The following is a 16,545-nucleotide window of genomic DNA, read 5'->3' as shown; positions in this document are numbered from 1 at the left end:
TTATTGTGCTATATTTAGAAAAGAGGTAATAGTATCTGATACATGGTAGCTTGCTCAGCATGTAATTATTACTGTCCAGTTTATATATTTTTCCCTATTAATGACTTATTCTTATTTTCTCCAGGATATAGACCTGCGGCTAACTGGATTTGATTTATAAGAAGGCAATGTGCAGTAAATGGCAGTTCTTCTGATATTGCTACTATGGAAAACAGTATTGTCAATAGAATGTAGCCTGATAAATAGTGCTTAGTGAAGATGCTGCTTCAGTGAGTGCGAAATCAATGGAAGATTCTTACTGCGTGAAAACCCTTCTGAGATTTTCCTGGCAGGATCACATTTAACAAACCTGATACATTTCCTTTCGATTGCCCTGTTTTACACAAGTGGATACAAATAATATTGCTTTCCTCTGCAACTAATGTGGGACTATGGCGTTTCCAAGGTCCATTCGGCTGAACTGTTTTTGGAGAGTAGCAAGGTTGCGTCTGCTACCCATGGGATTGGATGTCATGTTTCCTTTATGTATATTTGGATTTTTACTTCACATTACAACTGTATACTCACAAAAACTGGATGATGTGGACCCCATAGTTACAACGACTTATGGAAAAGTACGAGGCATTAAGAAGGAACTCAATAATGAAATACTAGGGCCTGTTATTCAGTTCCTTGGTGTTCCTTATGCTGCTCCTCCAGTAGGGGAGCGCCGTTTTCAGCCACCGGAGCCTCCAATAACTTGGGGAGATGTTAAAAATGCCACCCAATTTGCGCCAGTTTGTCCACAAAACATTGTGGGAGGCAGACTTCCTGAAGTCATGCTTCCTGTTTGGTTCACCAACAACCTGGATGTAGTTTCTTCCTATGTTCAAGACCAGAATGAGGACTGCCTATATTTAAATATATATGTTCCAACTGAGGATGGTGAGTTACATGCGGAAACAAAACAAAAAACAATGAATTTTCTTTTCTTTTTCTTCTTTTGCTTTCCTCAGTTCTAACCATATTAATCCTGTGTATAGGTTGCATGCCCGATTAGTTGTCAGCATGCCGGCTTTTGATGTGCATGATGCTCTTTTGTGTGTGAATCTGTTTTTGTACTCATGTCTACACTCATGTTCTCCTAAGGCACGGGTATTACAATGGAAGGTACTCCCGCTCTCCTACCTGCCCATTGATGATACATTTTCCTCCATTTGCATGTGCAGGCGCCACAGCGTTGGAAGCATAGCCAAAGGCAGAGCTAGGTAAACGGTGTTGCATGCTCCTACTCTCTGTCATGGAGCTCCATGTTATTTTTTAGTTTTTTATTCATTTTACAGTAAAAAGAATATCCAAGGAATGTGTCCGGAAACCCGGCAAGAAAATATGTAGAAAAGAAGGTATGTATTACAGCAACAGAAAAAAACAACAACATTAAATAAAAGTGGGAAATGTTAAGGAGAGTAGGTGTAAGGAATGCAAAACACTAGGGGGAGATTTATCAAACATGGTGTAAAGTGAAACTGGCTCAGTTGCCCCTAGCAACCAATCAGATTCCACTTTTTATTCCTCACAGACTCTCTAGAAAGTGAGAGGTGGAATCTGATTGGTTGCTAGGGGCAACTGAGCCAGTTTCACTTTATACTATGTTTAATAAATTTATCTTAAAAAAAAAGAAAAAAATAATTATTTTATATATATATATATATATATATATATATATATATATATATATATATATATATATATATATAAAAGCAGGTCTTTCATCAGACTGTGTGCCTATGTAAGGGCTTCATGGTATAAGGAAAAAATCTGCTCAGTCAAAACAGCAAAAAACATTTGGGGAGATTAATCATTCCTGCGCCTGGTGAATACATGGAAATAATCACAAATCTTGGCACAGAAATCTGTGATTATTTTAAAGTATTCACCGGGTGTAACCCTCTTCGCCTAAAGGGCGAACAGAGGGGTATGGCAAGGTGGGGAGGAGACAGAGTACTATTACACGATATTCGATTCGGCCGATTATTGCTCCGTGTAATAAATACAACGATCAGCCGATGACAACCTATCCAGGCTGCAGGGCTCCTCTTGTGATCTTTTCCCCAGGTCCCACGCACTCCAGCTTCAGAGCGGCCTGTCTCAGCTGACAGCCAAGACCGCAAAAGGAGCCCTGCAGCCTGGACAGGTTATGTATAAAGTTAAGCAAGGGCTGCAAGGACATCGGTAACAATGTCCCTGCAGCCCTTGTTAAACGATAATCAGGCCGTGTGATAGGCCCAGTAAACGAGCGCCGATCTAGCAGATCGGCGCTTGTTTACAGTTATTATCAGGCCTTCATCTGGCCCCTTAGCCTCCTCCTGTGCCTAATTAATCAAGACTTAGCCTGCTATCAGGGATAAATCATGGTGAAAATCTACACCTTCTCCGGGGCAGGCATAGATTTTTGTGCCTGCCCCAGCTTGTCAGGATTTGTAAATCCCGTGCAGTACATGGGAGGATTGAAACTTTTTAGACTTGCGTACCCGTATGCTGGTTTGATGAATTTCCACCATTGTGTTATTTGGCAAACAGGGAAATCAGAGCATATGCTGGCCACATAGTTTATGAATCTGGTATACTCTTTAGGGGAGTGCTCCCTCTAATAATACTGAAAAGAATTGGAGTGGGTGAAAAGAGATAGGGATGCTTGTGTAATGAAAAAAACTATGGTCCCATGTCATCTCTGATTGCTCCTGCTAGCAAAGTGGCACAATGTTTGTGTGCTTGTTTGGATAAAAGGACAGCAGGCCTGTTCCCATTCTCCCTTACATAGCCATCATACTCTGCTGACAGTTAACGCTGTGTTCACACAAAGTCCTTTTTGCTGGCGTCTTTTTGGATGGCCGTCATTTTAACGCCAAAAGATAATTAAAGCCGCAAATAGTGATCATACGGCCATAAAATTACATTGTGTGGACATAACATAAAAATGTTATTTAGGATTAGAAATAGATAACTTAAAAAAAAAACGGTGTCAGTTTATGTGTGGCAGCTCAGTTCCTTTGAAGTGGAGACAACTTGTTATACCCCATAAAACCAGAGGACTGATATGGTGTTGTTTTTAGAAAAAAAAAAAGCATTGCATTTTTTTTTAAATCCAAGATAAACCCTTTAAAGGGGTAATCAAGCGAAAATCTTTTTCTGTCAAATCATTTACAACTATTTAAAAATCGTATGTCCTCCCATACTTATCAGCTGTTGTATGTCCTGCAGGGAATGATGTATTCTTCTCCGTCTGACACTGTGCTCTCTGCTGACATCTCTGTCCGAGACAGGAACTGTCCAGAGGGGATTTGGGGATTTGCTACTGCTCTGGACAGTTCCTGTCTTGGACAGAGGTGTCAGCAGAGAGCACTGTGTCAGAAAAGAAAAGAATACATCATTCCCTGCAGGGCATACAGCAGCTAATAAGTATGGGAAGACTTGAGATTTTTTTTAAATAGAAGTAAATTACAAATCTATATGACTTTTTTTTAAAGGATCTTATGCTCAAGGTCACTTAGGTTTGGGAAAAGGTAACTTTTTACTTGCCTACTATATTATTCTTTAAATGTTAATTAGTATTAACACAAACATGATTTTCAGGTGATAGCCAAAAGCAGTATATAATCTACAGGGATATATAATCAAAGCAGAGTTGTTTCCGTGCCTATTATGACTACTCAGGTTCAAAGATTTTATAATAGAATGCAATGGAAATAAGTTGTATCAAAGCCGTAGTACTGGTTTCTGTTATTTTGTCTATGTATTTTACCTTTTATCTATGTATTATTTTGTCTATGTATTTTACCTTTAAGCTGTTGTATAAAATGCTGTCCCCTAGTTAAATGGAATTGGTTTTGCATTACTGCTCTTATGTTATATTAGCATGTTATACATAAAAAATGAATATGTAGATATAAAATACTTAATTCAGGCATTTACATAAAAAATAGTTTAGTAGTTTTCCAAGATAGAGCCAGTTTTCACATTAGCTTATGAAGGTTAGGGGTGTTTTTTAGTTTAGTAATTTGTGCCTTGTTACAATTTAGTTTAGTAATTTGTGCCTTGTCACAAGGACAGAATTGTTCCTTTTTGACCTGAGTGAATCTAAAATATTTAAGTAAAATCTAAAATATGGCTATATTCCCACTACGTATAACACTGTCCGTTGCATAGCTCCAGGAACATTATCTTTTTACAATTGCATTGTGGGCACCATTGGGTGTGCCTGCAATTCAATTAACCATCGACTACAATGAAAAGTACGACCACCAACAGTACTTTACATTGTGTGAACAGCTATTGTTTCCAAGCATTAATAGGTACGTTAATTATTTTTAATATCCGTTCTAAAAAAAACCGGATGTTAACATAATGAAGTCTGAACACAGCGGGCGGCATTGCATTGAATTCCGCTGCTGCAATGCAATGCGATTCCGCTGCTGCCGAAAAGAACAGACGCTGATTTCATTGCAATAAGCTTTGGTTTTTTTTTCTAAAAACAAATGTAGTGGGAACATAGCCTATAAGAGTTTTATAGGGTCAAAACATATAAAGTATTGAAGTCCATGCACATGTCACTCACCATGGGTCCTTATTATGGAGTAATGATCTTCCTGTCCCATAGTCTTTTCCTTATACTTTTTCTCTCCTTTATTTTTAAAGCTGGATATAAATTTCAAAATTGCTTATCTCAGAAAATGTACCAACCAGACCACAATAATAATAATAAGAACAATTACATTTTATTAAGAGGAATCATTTCCACATTGATTAAAGGGGTTATCCAGGACAACAAAAATATGTCCACTTGTCTCCAGTTCAGGTGTGGTTTACAATTAAGCTCTATTTACTTCAATGGAACTGAGTTATAAACCCCACCCAAACTCGAGACAAGATGCTGTCTCTGGAAGAAAGTGGCCATGTTTTTGTAGTGCCGGAGAACCCCTTTTAAGGAATACTCTGGAGACTAAAAATATTTTTAATATATTGCTTTAATAAGGTAATATTACTTTGTAACATAACTTTATAAAAAAAAATGTATTGTTTTTTATTTGCACATACAGTATACTTGTCTGACAGCAGTAAGGTGTGACAAGGCCCCGCTGCTACCACCACTGTTTGTGCCTAGAACTGCAGCGCTATGTAGAGCAGGGTACAAAGAGAGAGGCTGCCCAACATGATTGCGGTGTTTGGCAGGCTCTGCACAGTGAGTGGTGAAGGCTATCACTGCTTACTGTGCTAGGAACTAGAGGCTGCCGGACACCTTGATCATGCCGGGCAGCCTCTTTTCTCATGTACTGTATATAGCAATTTACAGTACACAGTGGGGACGAGACCCTGCTAAGCAAAGTGCTGCTTGTAGCCCTGTAGTTTCCAACACAAAGAGCGGTGGCAGCAGAGGGTCTGTGTCGCCCCTTATTGCTGCCAGGCACGGCACAGAAAGTATATGTGAAAATAACACAATACATTTTTTAAATAAAGTAATATTATAAAGTAATACAATTTCATTAAAGCAATGCATTGGCAATAAAATCATCAGGGTGCCGACACCTGCCTCCGTTGCTGATCAGCTTTTTGGCACCCGCACTACACTAGAGGCCATATTACACAGATTTATCTGACAAATATCATACCAATTTTTGAAGCCAAAGCCAGGAATGGATTTCAAAAGAGGAGAAATCCCAGTCTTTCCATTATGACTTGTTCTATGTTTATAGTCTGTTCCTGGCTTTGGCTTCAATAATCTGTCAGATAAACCTGATATCTGTAAGATAAATCTGTGTGTAATAGGGCCCTAAGAATGGGGCCAGAAGCAGTTGTCTCCGTACTCAGTGTAGTGCCAGCACCACATTTCTGGAGCCTCAGCTCCATTTGAAGTGAATAGAAGCCAATGCTGCAGTAACCTAAAGCCACCACTACACTGAGTTCGGAGCCAACTGCTTCTGACCCTGTTCTTAGAATAATGCAGGTACCAAACAGCTGATCAGCTGGGGAGTTGGGTGTCAGGACTCTGCTGATCAACAATTTTTAGCAGGGGCGAATTAAATTTACCATAGGCCCCGGGCTGTTCACCAGGCCTGGGCCCCTCCACCCTATTGTAACCATGGTAACACTAGCTTGGTGTTCATAGTAAAGAGTAGATAATGTCTTGACGCCCTGATTTATCCAAAATAGAGGTAAAAAAGCAGTGATTATTTTCAAATTATGGCAGAATTGTAGCCAGGGACAATACAGCACTGAAAGTATAAGTCTGTTTTGGTGGCCATGGGCCCCCCAGGAGCTCAGGGCCCCGGGCTACCGCCCGAAACGGACCTATTATAATCCCCTACTGATTTGTAGCCTAGCCTTTGGATAGTCGATCAAATTTTTTTTCTGGAAAACTTCTTTAAGTCAGAGTCTCTATATCTTCCCTTCAGCTGGTAGTCTATGTGGATTGTTTTTCATTTTCTTTTGTCTGCTGAGCCATAGGCTGCTATAAAGAATATTATGCGTTACAGTGTTGGACCCCACTGCTTACCACTTCAGTATTGAATCATTCCAGCTCACACATGTATAGGATTAAACACGACACATATTTGATAGAGGATTTGCCATCAGAAATCTGAGGCTGGCGTTCAGACTTTTGCTGCAGATGTGTCATTTGAAAACTGCAGATCCAAACTAGGATTATCTCCATTGTCTTTCAATGGAGTTAACTCTTGGCTTTTCTGAATAGAATGAAAAAAATAAGTAGCATTTGTATAGTGATTGAGATAGATAGATAGATAGATAGATAGATAGATAGATAGATAGATAGATAGATAGATAGATAGATATTGCAGTATGTTTTAGTATATACAGTATCTTTAGGTTTACCTGTACAAATAAAAAAAAAGTAAACGAAAATCCTTTTCCTTTTAGCAGGAAAGGCCACCAGGTGGCCTCTTCCCACCAGAGCAGTGACATTTCATAAGGTTTTATCAGACGATAGACACCAATCAGCCATAACACTAAAACAGCTGACAAGCTGGAATCTGTACATTATCTTGTGACAAAGACATCTGTCAAGCGGGGATCATATGTTTTGGCAAGTAAATAGTCATTTCTTTATATTAATGTGTTGAAAACAGAATAGCCATGGTTGCATGTGCATCACCTGGAGAATACATGGCTCTAAGATACACCATAAGAAGAAGGCAAGACAGAGGCAGCAGTGTGATGTCCTGGGCAGTGTTCTACTGGGAGTCCTAACAATCATGAATCTTACTTTTAAAAACACCACCTATCTAAACATGTCATAGTTTGTAAGGCTGAAAAAAGACATATGTGCATTTAGTTCAGCCTATAAGCATATAGTGTTGATTCAGAGGAAGGAAATAACCGCCATGAGGTGGAAGCCAATTTTTCCATTTTGGGCAATGTTCACACTATGTAAGTTGCGTAATAATCACAGCCGTTGTTGGCGATTTGCAACAATGTCTGTGATTACTACAGAACTTACGTAGTTCTGCCATCTATGGAATCCCGTCCGGAGGGTATACACATAGTATAGACTCCGATCGGGATCCTTATCTACGCCGCAAAAAACTGACATGCCAGTTTTCTGCAGCCGTTATTCATTGAATAGCGGCCGCAGAGAACCTGTCAGTGCACACAATGGAACATGCGGATCCGTCCGCACGCTCCATTGTGTGCAATGGGGAATTCAGCAGAAACGAAGATCATCCGCCTGCTACTGCAGTATCGGCCGTTCCGTGACCTGGCCTTAGGGGAAAAATTCCTTCCTGACTTGCAATTAGAATAAATCCCTGGCTCATCAACACTTCTTCAGAATCTAGTGACTATAACCTATAATATTATTACACTCAGGAAATGTATCCAGGTTACCCTTTTCTTGACTAATTTATGCAGCTTTCCGTGACAATGTCCTCTGGTGAAGAGTTCCATAGTCTCTCTGCTCTAACCCTAAAGAATCCGGTGCTGTGCTAGTGTACAAACCTTCTTTCTTCTAGACGTAGCTGTTATCCCTTGCTACTGAAATAGTCTTCGGTATAAACAGATCATGGGAGAGATCTAAGTATAAACCTTTCTTTTCTTTATTTATAATTATTAGGCTACCTGGGTACAATCCTTCATGGCAATAGTATTTCCTAGTTGCAATGGGCCTTATCAGCAATATATGGTATCAAGAGGTTGCATTGGCTTGGAAAATGTCAGATCCATTAAGGCTGAACCACGTACAAGGTTTAAAGGATCTGATAATCATACCTTGATGCTAAATTCCACAAGACACTTTCAGGGATTTGATAGATGTTTTAACAATCATAACTGTTCAGACAGAGGTAGTTTTATTGTTATGGATGATTGAGGTACAGTAAACCACATAGCCATAAGTAACCACATACATAACTTAAGGCATAACTACAGGATATGTGACCCATATATACAGTTCCCACCTCTGACCTTAAGTTACATACAAGTCATGCAGGCAATAAAATGAGTGTACTACTTCTTGCTTTAAAGATGCAGAGATATTTTAAGGTGCAGTTTGGTTGGAAAGTGATCATAGTTTGGATATGCAACAGCTGCCAGACACTTAATATATACACACACAATATTTTGCAAGCCACTATCAAGTGACCTAACTTAAAGGGATACTCCCTGTTTTATAGATTGCTGTAATTATATAGAAAATAATAAAGAGCTTATTCTTATTGCAACACCCTTCCCCGGTGTCCTCCTGTGGTGTCTTCAGGTCTGAATAATTCCACCGCCACTTCTAAGGCAAACTTATCTAGGTAGTGACAGCCCTCTCACCCAATCACTAGCTGCGACATTGCTCTGTCTTAGTCAGTGAATGGTTGAGTGGGCTGTCACTACCGATCAGCGTGTATCATGGAAGTGGCGGCAGGATCATTCAGCGGAGGATAGTTCACATAGAAAAACTCACCGGCACTACGAGTCACAGGCTGATCTTTAGGTCAGTATATGGATACTCCCGCCACGGGGATCCAGGTGGTGCTCAATTCATAAAGTAGTCTGTATGAATATAGAAAAGGAAGAAATCCACGAAACGGCACTTCACCTAAAATCTTCACCTTTATTGCATATAGACAGTAAAGGACATGGACATCACGGAGAAACTCGCTCCCAGCCTACGTACGTTTCCCGCTATCAAGCGCTTTCTCAAGGTGAAGTGCTGTTTGTGGATTTCTTCCTTTTCTTCATTCAGCGGAGGCCCTGAATATATCGCAGGAGAACATTAGGGGAGCATGGTGATGTAAAAATAGGCTTTTATTATTTTTCTATATAAGTGCAGGAATAGATATATAAAAAATCAAAGGACAGGAGTACCTTATCGAGCTCTTCTGGTAAAATCACTTTTGTGCTGCCGCAGAAGTTGGATGCAGCCCTAGGAAGTGCTTACAGCCTATGGCCACATTTAGACAACATATTTTATCATTAAACAATAGCCATTGTTGCAGGTTTGCAATAATGGCCATTGTTTAATGACAATGACCTATTACACTACAGCCTAGGAACCACGGCCGTAGTGTATACACACTGTATACAATACAATGAACAGCGGCTGCACACAATAGGCTGTGTATACAATGTAAAGTATGTCTCCCATCCATACTTTACATTATCTGCTATGGCTAATTGTAGTGCGGGAACACTCGAATCTGCCCACATTCCAATTAAGATGAAGTGACATTCACCTGGCCGATACTGGCTGGGTTAACATCTCAGACAGTGGCCGTTCTGTGACACAGCCGTGACACACAATGGCCATTGTTTTGCCATGTGTGAACATGGCCTATGGCTATATCAATGTTTTCCAGGCAGCCTTAAGGCTGCATCAAACTTCTTTAGCCTCCGGTAATCAAATGCCAAGAGTTCGGTTTTAAATGAACCCGAATGTGCTCAAGGTTTGCTCATTGTCAGTAGTGACATGATCATTAGTACCTGCAAGATTACAGTGTAGCTTTAACCTTAAGCGATGGAGAGGTAATAATTTTTTGCTACGAAAATAAAACAACATTCAACTTTTAGTATATTATGAACAAAATAATGTAGTCTAATCCAAGGGATAAAGACATATTTTGGTCCTGTGCTTCTGGTTTAAAGCTTTATGAGCAAAGGACAGGTGAACCACTACACTATGTGGAGAAGGTCTTTTTTTAATTTTTTCATTGGGAGTTTGTGAGCCCAATCTAAAACAAAGCACCAATCCTTAGCTTTCATCAATATTGTTGCCCTCCATAATCAAATCCTTTGACATGATATCTTAATGACACGTGGAAGGAGATTGTAAAGGCACACATCCCATATAAGAGATGCAATACAGAAATATCATTTACACTAAAATTCTCTATCCCAAGGCTTCTAAACAGTAAGTTACTTAGCCATTTATAGTCAAATATCAGGCTCATAAAAGATACAGGCACTGAGATCTAATCCAAAGCCTGTGACTGTTCATCTAAGCAGCAATCACACAATAGGAAAATAATCCCAAGAACTTGAAATATGCACATTGTGATCCATCAGAAACACCGCAGGAGCCCTCTGCCTTTGCACCCAGCTTCTATTAAATAAAGCCTCATGAGATACAATGCAATGATATCGTTTTTCTGCTGTCGAATTGTCAAATTAAGGATTGAAGCAGTTTAGTGGATTTTCTTCTCTAGGCTATGAGGGATATTTAAGGCTTGACATGTGAAAGAGGTGCATTTTTTTTTAAGATCAGCTTTGGCAGAAATATAGTAAAAACAGTTAGAGGTATAGTGTAGAATATAGCCATTAGGGTCTGACATTATCCTCACTACATAGACAAAAAACTTCAAACTACGGTGGTGGTCAGAAGTTCTGACGACATCTAACATGACTAATGCTGTAATGTTTGGTTGAATTCAGTTGTTTAGCTCCTAACAATTTAGGAAGGTGACCATCATATTATAGGATTGCTTTAATGTCCTTTGCGTGAAGGGCATTGCCAGGCCTTACATTCACCAACCAATAACTTCATGCTGCGTGAATCAGCAGAGTGGTCTCTGGTGGCTTCGCCTAGACCCATCAGTGTTGAGTGACAGATCTCTTCCTCTGTCTATACATGGAGAGATATACCAATCAAGGACAGTAGGGGAGAAGCTGCTAGGGGCCACCCCAATATTTTGTTTCAGTTAAAAGCTGCCTTATTATGGCATTCTTTGTGATATATATATATATATATATATATATATATATATATATATATATATATACATATATATATATATATATATATTAGATTATAAGCAGCTCAGGAGTATCCACAGTTAGCACGCAGAACATACAAATCCTGATGCTTTATCTTCAAACTTCATCAAGGGTTAACACATCACGTCCACATACAGAGTGCATGGGAGAAACATGATCAACAACAATACAGATTTCACTGAGCTTATGCCATACTATGTAACAGGTGTATCTGTGTGTGGGACATAAGGTTTATAACCAATAACCAACTACAGCATTTGGCCTAGTTCACATTAAATCAATGGTCAAAGCATTTTAGTTGGTGTCTTTATGAAAAAGTATTAATCTATCTATCAATCTATCTATCTATCTATCTATCTATCTATCTATCTATCTATCTATCTATCATAAGACATAATAGATTACATAAGACAAGTATGATGAGATAAGTGTGTCTAGTACAACTACCTTATTACTTAGCAGGCACCTGATTTCCTATGTGTCTGGGTGGGCTACAGGCCCTTAGGTATAAAAAGCTGTGCAGACAAGAACAGGAAGATTCATATCAAACAATTTTATCACCGCCTTTTAAAAAATAAAAGCGCTAATTATTTCCTATAGGCAACAACTCTGGTTCTTGTCTTCACTAATTTTAATATGTGCTACATATCCTGAATTACAAAGCAATGAATATCTCATAAAATACTTAGTGAAAAGGAACTAAAATGTATAGTCATATACAAGCTTTTGGATTATTAAATTACTATGTCCTTGCATTTTTACATCAGTTTTACAATAACTTTATGATTTTTTCTATTTATGTTAGAGGGTAAAGTCAGCAATGTAAGCCTACACATCTTCGGTCTTTTTAGCTCCTCAGATATTCAGTATACAGTGTACAGTTGTGCCTGTGCCAGTGTGTCATGATTGTAAATGGGGGTACAGCGGGCAGTTCTTGTAGTCTTCGACAAGGCTGCAGTAATTTACATGTCATTTGCTAGTGTGCAATGCAGCAGTGCTTCTTATTATGCAGCACATCAGGCATATGTAATTAGCAGCACAACCTATTATACTGACTTAGGTTCAGAGAGGCGTAAATAAAGATGCATGACTCCTCCGTACCCTGAACAAACTTTTATTGCTATTCATCATTATAAAATCTCTTCTTGTTAACAGACACTGGCCAAGTAAATTGGGTTTGGAGTATGGCAATTGATTAAATGTTCTTATTTGCAAATAAAAGTTAAATGTGTGTCACTCTCTGACACTCTCGTTGTTCTGATGATTTATTTTTCACGCGGAAAAGATTCATGGATTTTATACTTATATGTGTGTTTTTCACCCTGACATTGCTAGATATAAAGTCTGTGATTTATCTCTATTTTATTTTAAAGTAAGACTAAAGTCAAAGAGGTTTTGTAAAGATAAAACAAATTCTAATGCATGAGTTTTCTGGCCAGCATGCAAACCTGTCAAAACTTTGTTAAAAAGAAAACTGTCATTGGTTTCATGCTGCCCGAAACATCAGTCATGAGGGCGGGCCCTTGTGGCTTCTCCCTGCCCTGTTTGTCTTAATTGCGAGATGTCTCCTTCTATACGAACAGGGAGAGATCTATCAATCAAGGCTGGTGGGGCAAGAAGCTGGGGATTGCCCCAATGACTCGTAGTTCGGGCAGCATGAAAGTGATTAAAGTTTCTCTTTAAAGGGGTTATGTGAGATTAGAAAGAGAAGAACAGAAATTCCTCCATATATGACCATGGACTGCAGACGTAGCAACCATAAAGGTGATTGAATGCATCTGTCACAAGGCATTCTACACTATCACTGTAGCATGTTGTGCAAAGGGCGTTTAGGAGCAGAGACTCCAGCCTTAGGTAGAAGTCCCTACTCCTCTATGGACTTTGCTTGGTGGCCTAACATCTCATAAACATAACATTTCACAAAATAAGATCTAGCAGCAACTCCACTTAGATACTGCTAGAATGCCCTGGGCTAGTGTATAGTGAAACCAGAGCCTAATATATAGTTATGCATTATAGTAAGTGGGTATACACCCTTGGGTTATGCATCATGTTTGGCTAGCCCGGGGACTTTGAAACAGTTGTGAATCCTGAATTCACCCTTCCCATGGTTTAACACCATGTACTATATATTTACACTTATACTCACGCACACATTGTGTGTAGGAAGCCTGTGCTTGTCACACTTAGTCCAGTTCATTGGAACGGAACAGAAAGAGTCTATTCAGCTTTATGAATAAGACGGGATGGATTTATTTCTCCTTGTTTGTCTCTTCACATGTGTTAGATGGAGCTGTGTGCCAAGAAAGAAAAAGACTTACTACAGTATGTGGTGGGAGGAAACATGTATGGGGGTATTTTGGAAGTCTTCCAGAAATGTGTAGTTCTTTGTGCAGAATTTAGCAGTGCACACAGTCCATCCAGAAGATCTTCTAGATCTTTCTATTGTGGTTTGGATTCGTAAATGCAAATACCTGTCAGAGTCTCAGAGTAAAAGTAGTGATGACAGCCTTTAAAATCTTTTGGACATTGAGCTTATTTAGAAGTAACCAAATTTCTTCTTTACATGTATTGTAGCTATTGAAATATATGCTCGGACCAATTACCCAGCTCAAGCAGTCTAAGTGGTAAAACTATTTTAGCTGTTCCAAGAAATCCCATTATTTAACTATTCGGCCTTAAAGCAATCCTTCGTATATGCTGCTAGTTGGCGTTTTTACAACACTGTTGCTATAGTCAAATGCAGTTTACATTATTAATAAAGGGTAGTTGAGAAAAAAAATGTTCTCTTTCCAGATTTAGGCTATGTTCACACAACATTTTTTAATCTCCCTTTAAAATGCATTGCCATTGCAGTCAGTTAAATCTCGGCAAAAATGGACGTTTTTTAAAATATGAAAATCGGCCGCCTTTTCAATATTGTTGACGTTGTGTGAACATAGCCTTAGACTATGTTCACACAACGTCAGAAATGGAGAAAAAACGTCCGATTTCGCTATTTAAAAAAAGTCAGTTTTTGTTGCGATTTAACTAACTGCAATGGCAATGCATTGGAGTCAATGGGAAGACGGACGTCCATTTTAAACGTGATTTTAAACGGAGCTAAAAACGTTGTATCAACATAGCCTTAGGCTGGGTTCACACTACATATATTTCAGTCAGTATTGTGGTCCTCATATTGCAACCAAAACCAGGAGTAAATTAAAAACACAGAAAGGATCTGTTCACACAGAAATTGAGTGAATGGCCGCCATATAACAGTAAATAACTGCCATTATTTCAATACAACAGCCGTTGTTTAAAATAACAGCAAATATTTGCCTTTAAATGGTGGCCATCCACTCAATTTCTTTTTTTTTATAAATTGTTTATTTTTCATTTTTAAACATTTTCAGCAAGTTTGTAATCAACAATAAAACACAAGCTTTAAGTTGGACCAGTGCGTTGACAATATGTCCGATATGAGTTAAGAGTAACAGTAAGAGTAGAAAACAACAAACCGGTCAGGAAACATCTTTCAACACCGGTCATTGGTTGAAGTAATTAAAACTTGACAAAATTCCAATCTGTAGGGTGAATAAACACTAAACATAATAAAGAAAGACGGGGGAGATACGGGCAACACAGACACATCAGGGAGACAAGGAAACAGTGGGGGCCGGATTCCTGGTGGGTGCATGAAATTGTTCATAGTACTTATCCCACGGCGCCCATATCTGTTTGAACTTTTCAACACAGTTATCATTGGAAGCAGTCAAGTATTCGTTTCTTCGCACATCTTGTATCCTGTTAATCAGCTCTATGGCAGATGGAATAAGTGACTGCTTCCAGTATTTGGCTAATAGACATTTCGCTGCTGTCATTAGGTGTAGGAGCAACCTAGCCGACCGTTTGCGTAGAAATTTGGGTGGTACATTCAGAATATACGTCAGGGGATCTAATGGTATTTCCTGGTGAAACACTGAAGCCAGTATGCCACGTATGCCCGTCCAGTAAGGCTTTAGAAGGGGACAGTCCCAGAATATATGTGGGAGGGTGCTCTCTTCTGCACGGCACCTCCAGCAAGTAGAAGAGGTGGTGGGGAACATGCGGTGCAGAAGGTCAGGGGTGTGATACCAGTGAAATAGGATTTTGTACTGATTTTCCCTGTAGGCTATGCAAGAGGAAGATCTGGCTGCTTGTGACCATATGATTTGCCATAGGCTTAGAGGGATGGATCTACCCAAGTACCGTTCCCATTTATGCATGTAGGGGTGAATCCGCTCAGAGTCATCTACAGGGGAGCTTAGGAGGGAGTAGATAGAGGATATCAACCCTTTGGTGGCTGTTGAATTTTTACACAATAGTTCGAACATGGTAGGTTTGGGGAACAGCTGGTGTCCGGTGATGACCGAAGCAAAATGGGAGAGGTGTTCATGAAAAGCAGCTGCACTGAGGGGCAGGTTAAACTTATCTCTAAGATCTGTGAACGGTAGTACCCGTCTGGTGAATGGGCAGACCACATATGCAAAGTGGAAGAGGCCAGCGGTTTGCCACGGCCACATACTCGCGTAGTCATAACTCCCATGTAGTAAATCAGTGTATAGGAAAGGCGTAAGCAAGGAAGGTGTAGACTTTAGAGGGAATTTGCCAGCAGCGGCTAACCAAATTTCTCTTGTATGTCGCATAGGGCTCAACAGCCAGTCTATTGTACCGGGGTACTCAGGGGACCAAATCAGTTCACCAGGGTGGATGGGCGCCACCCAGAGCTTCTCGACCTCGGTCCATTTATTATAGGCCTGGCGAGAGGTCCAGGATGCTATCCTCCATAGGTGGACAGCAAGGTAGTATTTATATACGTCAGGGAAGGCCAGTCCACCATGGGCCTTACTAGCGCATAGGACAGACCTCGAAACCCGGTGGCGCCCCCCACTCCAAGCAAACTGTAGAAGAGAACCCTGGAACCTCCATAGGGCCAATCTCGGCACTGCGACTGGGAGGGTCTCCAGCAAATATAGGAACCGGGGGAGAATATTCATTTTCACTACATTAATTTTCCCTATGAGGGAGAGAGGGAGGGTTGACCATTTGGATAGCTGGGAGGCAATTTCTCGGAAAAACTGGGGGAAATTCTGCTTATATAGGGAACTGTATGAGGAAGTTATATTTACACCCAAGTAATGGAGGCCATTAGCAACCCATTTATATGGGTAAGATGATTGGAGCGACGCCACCACAGCGGTGGAGAGGCGGACGGACATGGCTTCAGTTTTATGGGAATTAATTTTAAATCCGGAGAGAGCACCATATTCAGAT

The 16,545-nt window shown here is 39.8% G+C and overlaps 1 protein-coding gene across 3 annotated transcripts in view; it reads left to right on the top strand.

The window, feature by feature from the left end:
* The first annotated feature begins 279 nt into the window (after positions 1-279).
* The window catches only part of NLGN1 (neuroligin 1), a 384,318-nt gene continuing 368,052 nt past the window's right edge, over positions 280-16,545 (top strand). For 2 of the 3 annotated variants that reach the window (XM_069975172.1, XM_069975171.1), the window contains exon 1: positions 280-924. In XM_069975172.1, the coding sequence (XP_069831273.1) occupies positions 432-924 (493 nt within the window). In that variant the 5' untranslated portion in view covers positions 280-431. Of the gene's footprint in view, positions 925-1,322; positions 1,383-16,545 lie in introns of all 3 variants that reach the window. The other variant, XM_069975173.1, reaches the window with a different exon arrangement.

Source organism: Dendropsophus ebraccatus, chromosome 6, assembly GCF_027789765.1.
Source record: "Dendropsophus ebraccatus isolate aDenEbr1 chromosome 6, aDenEbr1.pat, whole genome shotgun sequence".
NCBI lineage: Eukaryota > Metazoa > Chordata > Amphibia > Anura > Hylidae > Dendropsophus > Dendropsophus ebraccatus.
The sequence above is the reverse complement of the archived record's forward strand: the minus strand, read 5'-3'. Positions and strand labels throughout refer to the sequence as shown.